This window comes from Electrophorus electricus, chromosome 2 (genome assembly GCF_041902795.1).
Source record: "Electrophorus electricus isolate QZ-2024a chromosome 2, ASM4190279v1, whole genome shotgun sequence".
Classification (NCBI taxonomy): Eukaryota; Metazoa; Chordata; class Actinopteri; order Gymnotiformes; family Gymnotidae; genus Electrophorus; species Electrophorus electricus.
This window is the reverse complement of record NC_137498.1, coordinates 3,505,001-3,510,000: the sequence shown is the minus strand read 5'-3', so window position 1 is coordinate 3,510,000 and position 5,000 is coordinate 3,505,001. Positions and strand designations below refer to the sequence as shown.

At 41.3% G+C, this 5,000-nt stretch overlaps 1 protein-coding gene across 1 annotated transcript in view; it reads left to right on the top strand.

The window, feature by feature from the left end:
* The window catches only part of tfap2d (transcription factor AP-2 delta (activating enhancer binding protein 2 delta)), an 11,370-nt gene extending 9,407 nt beyond the window's left edge, over positions 1-1,963 (top strand). Inside the window, exons 6-8 of the mRNA XM_035529378.2 lie at positions 78-219; positions 754-867; positions 1,072-1,963. Of these exons, the coding sequence (XP_035385271.1) occupies positions 78-219; positions 754-867; positions 1,072-1,288 (473 nt within the window). The 3' untranslated portion in view covers positions 1,289-1,963. The remainder of the gene's footprint in view (positions 1-77; positions 220-753; positions 868-1,071) is intronic.
* Positions 1,964-5,000: the final 3,037 nt, after the last annotated feature.

Sequence of the window (5,000 nt, the reverse complement as noted above, 5' to 3'; positions counted from 1 at the left end):
GTACGGAACGGTGACTTCGACCAAACCCCGCTGATGTACGGAACGATTTCCTTCTTCTTGGCTTCCTGCGCGGGCAGGCGAGGCACTCCACCTGGCGCGAGACTTTGGCTACACCTGTGAGACGGAGTTCCCCACTAAGGCGGTGGGGGAGCACCTGGCCCGGCAGCACACGGAGCCCAAGGAGCAGAACGCCCGCAAGAAAATGGTGCTGGCAACAAAGTAAGTGCCATGTCTGTACGACCGTGCGATACCGAGCAGAACCACACAGCCGGGCCGAGCAGCGCTAACACACCCGCGGCACACAGGAGCCCTGCTTCAGCTAATCGCCAGAAAACCTGGCAGTTTAGAGGGGCGCAGGAAAGTAGAACGCTCTGAAGCGAAACACAGTCGTGTCGAATTGGTGCCTGATCAAAACCACAGGACAGAATAAAACTGTTCTTAGACGTGTTCTCGGAGGTGAGCACCAGTAGAAAAAAATAAATCAAGATTCGGGCACTGCTTGGTTGATCTATTTTTCATTTTTCAATCATCTACACAGTAAGGTTCTAAGGCCTGAGAATAAAACAAAATAATTACAGATAATTACAAATAATTGTCAGAAAAACATGCTAAGGGCATGTTTCTTTATTTGTAGTTAATTTAGAGCACAGCATAACAGGGCTGCAACAATTCCATACAAATGTGTAGAATTTGTTTAGTGAAAATGTGTGTGTGTGTGTGCGTGTGTATGTGTGTGTGTGTGTGTGCGAGCAGGCAGATCTGTAAGGAGTTTCAGGATTTGTTAAGTCAGGACCGTTCTCCCCTGGGTTCCTCTCGACCAACACCTATACTGGATCTGGACATTCAGAGACATCTAACACATTTCAGGTAGTCTCTCTCTCTCTCTCTCTCTCTCTCGCTCTCTCTCTCTCTCTCTCTCTCTCTCTCTCTCTCTCACACACACACACACACACACACACACATGCCCATATGTTTTATTGTACCAGTATATACAAACACACTGTCATACACGTGATGGGAACCTCCAGGTTAGAGATGGTTGTCTCTCATTGACGTATCCGTATGCCACAGCCTGATCACCCATGGCTTCGGAACGCCGGCCATCTGTGCCGCCCTCAGCACCTTTCAGACGATCCTCAGTGAGATGCTGAACTACCTGGAGAAGCACTCGGCCAATAAGAGCACGGGAACGCCGGACGCCGGCCAGATCAACTCCGGCCCGGACAAACCGCCGCTGCGCAAAAACGAGACGCCGTCCAAGGACGGCAAGATGGAGAAATCAGAATGACTTCGCCCCGTCGCTGCAAAGAGGGAGGATCCCTGCCGACTTTTTTTCTGATCCAAGCCCTGATTGGTGGGCCTTGATCAGGGGCGTGGCCGGTATAGGGCGGGCCTCGTTCAGGAGCATGGCCAGTACAGGGCGGGCCTCGTCCGGGGGGCGTGGCCGGTGTAGGACGGGCCTTGTCCGGGGGCGTGGCTAGTATGGGCCGGGCCTTTTTCCCACCCCGCCCCCACTATTAATTTATCCCCGCCCATCCCATTCTATTGTCTGTTTGAGGGCCAATCAGCAGCTCTGTTTTCCATCGCGTAGTTTCATCTTTTTTCAAAATTTACCCAAATAAGGTATTTTGTTTTAAAAGTCTGTCTCTACTTAAAAATAGCCTAACTAATTGTTTGAAAAAGGGTAATATCTTTTATCGAAAGATATACACATTCCATTTTTCGGCAAAGTCCTAATTCCGGGTCCCTTCGGGAACTGTAAAGTAATCCCGGTGACTCTCCGAGTCGCCATGACAACTGTATATTGTGCATGTTGAAGTTTGTACGCAGTTCGAACCTGACATTCCTGCTCCAGAACACGACATATCGAGTGCATTTGTAAAGAAGTTATATATAAATATATAAATGACGACTTTTCTTGTAGGTTTTGAACTACATATATGGAATATCCTTACATGCAATCTAACCGTGTTCAATAAAACATATTGTTCAAAGTCTTATATTAAATCAGTGTGTTGGTCTGTCATTCTTTTGTGTACATCAGCCATTGAGTTTGCTGGAGTGTAAGACCTTAAAATTGGAGTCTAAGGGCTTTATTGTTTAGGATAAATTTCATGGTTTATGTTGTACACCGCATAGAGTAACTTAAAAAAAAAACACAGTTAAATAAATATATTGTTTAAGAATTAAGTATTATGTATGTCACTTCAAGGATGGTTTTATAATTTTTATATAGATTTTACAGAAAAGATTTATAGTCATTTATAGTCACTCGGTGCACAATAACGTGGAATAAATGACTCTTATATTAGAAACATGGAAGTTCATAGCCAAGCAGGTAAAGGAGGCACACTTCGCCTGGAACATTCTGGAATCCTCCGGAATATTTTGGCTGAAACGCACCTTTTCTCCCGGGTTCAGCGAATGGCAGCGAGACACCTGTCACCTGTCGTCTCACCTGTCGTACCTCACGCCTCTCACTCGTACCGCGCTTACCTCAGAGTGGCTGCTTTTTGCCTGGCTGACAGCCTGTGCGCCCCTACCCCGGCGAACATGCTGCGCGACTGCACGACTGACAGCCGTTTCACTGCTGACGCACTGACAGGGTTTACTGACCACGGTTGGGGTTTTGGATTTTTTTTGGTTTTTTTTTTTTTTTGCTAACCCTTAGTACCGACGTGGCATACGGGCCAAGTCTGGATTCCTACTGAGAAGTTAACGATAACGGTTTACGGTTATCGATACGGTTATGCTTATGGTTGTGGTTACGGTTGAGTTTAGGGGACGGTAGTGGCTCAGTAATTCAACTTGTAATCAAAAGTTGTCAGTTCAAGCCCCACCACTGTTGGGCTCCTGAGCAAGACCCGTAACCCTCAATTGCTCAAGTTGTACTCAGTCATAGCTGTAAATCGCTTTGGGCATCAGCTGAGTAGCTTAACAGTTATTGTTACGCTCTAGTGACCTCTCATAAATGGAAATTTGTATTCCAACCTGGAATAATTACTGTAACAATAGAGAAAACACATAAAATGGCTTACATGAAATAAATATCATTAAACGTTTAGAATAACTAATAAAACTAGGCACAAATGAACGTGTTAAATATCTGCCATACATTATTAATCACATAATGACTGAATCGACTGATGTTAAGAGTTGATATATTTGGAATTAGACTGCTTTGATCTCAGAGAACTTGCCCTATACTTTTGTGCGTGTTTTAAACCATGACAAAGTTAACAGTCAACAACAAACCTAGCAAGTATCTTATCCTTTCATTCTTTTTTTCCAGAATGTTCTATTCTGTGATGTGCTTTTGTTTTCTATTTACTGATTTTCTATTTATTGATGTTCTCTTTAGTGATGTTCTATTCTGTGATGTTCTGCTCTGTGTTCTATTTAGTGAAGTTCTATTCTGTTTTCTATTTAGTGATGTTCTATTCTGTGTTCTATTCAGTGATATTCTATTCTGTGATATTCTATTTAGTGATGTTCTATTCTATGATGTTCTATTTAGTGATGTTCTATTTTGTGTTCTGTTCTGTTCTATTCTGTGATGATCTATGTTCTATTCCATGATGTTCTAATTAGTGATGTTCTATTTAGTGATATTCTAATCTGTGACGATCTATGTTCTATTCCATTCTATTCTGCATTTTGTTCTGTAATGTTCTATTCTGTGTTTCATTCAGTGGTGTTTTATTCTGTGTTCTATTCAGTGATGTGCTATTTAGTGATGTTCTAGTCTGTGATGGTCTATTTAGTGATATTTTATTCTGTGTTCTATTTAGTAATGTTCTATTTAGTGATGTTCTATTCTCTGATGTTCTATTTAGTGATATTCTAATCTGTGATGATCTATGTTCTGTTCTGCAATGTTATAGTCTGTGTTTTATTCATTGATGTTCTATTCTGTATTCTAATTAGTGATATTCTATTCTGTGTTCTATTTAGTGATGTTCTATTTAGTGATATTTTATTCTGTGTTCTATTTAGTGATGTTCTATTTAGTGATGTTCTATTCTCTGATGTTCTATTTAGTGATATTCTAATCCGTGATGATCTATGTTCTGTTTTGCAATGTTATAGTCTGTGTTTTATTCATTGATGTTCTATTCTGTATTCTCATTAGTGATATTTTATTCTGTGTTCTATTTAGTGATGTTCTATTTAGTGATGTTCTATTCTGTGTTCTATTTAGTGATGTTCTATTTAGTGTTCTATTCTGTGTTCTATTTAGTGATGTTCTATTTAGTGATGTTCTATTCTGTGTTCTATTCTGTGTTCTATTTAGTGATGTTCTATTCTGTGTTCTATTTAGTGATGTTCTAATTAGTGGTGTTTTATTATTTGTTATATTCCATAATGTTCTATTCTTATCACCTCTCTTTGAGATACAACCAACAGTTTTTTATTGATGTGCCTTTTCTGACTTGGTTTACAAAGTTTACAAACCCCTGCTTTACTGTTAGACTTTACAGACAGTGATGTCAAACAGAATGCATGGCTCTTTTTGCTGTTAGAGTTTACATTTTCACTTTCCTGATGGCATTTTTCAGACAGAGGGCACGGTTTGGTCTGATGGTGTTTACATCACACCTACAGTGCAGGACCGGTTGACTTCATAACTGAGAATCCGAGAAAACTTAAGACACAAGTCCAAAGTCCAAAGAATAGAAAATAATGATATGTATGATGGCATACAAAATCCGCAGGCCTACAGATGCGTTATTTCTCGATGTAGGTACACCTGCTGTACACGAAGCGGAACAAGTGATGCAATTATTTCAGTATCCACCAGCACGTGATCAATAATCAAGCACGTGCGCTTGTTAATTACGCAACTCCTAAGAAATGCCTGCGTCTGACGACACACGAAGGGCTCGCGGTCGCTATAGATACCGTGGGGGATCCCCTCTGATGACTGGTCCAGGCGGTCCAAACATCGTTTAAAAAAATGTAGGAACTTCAGTCAGACTTCTCCAAACGCGTGTGAGTTT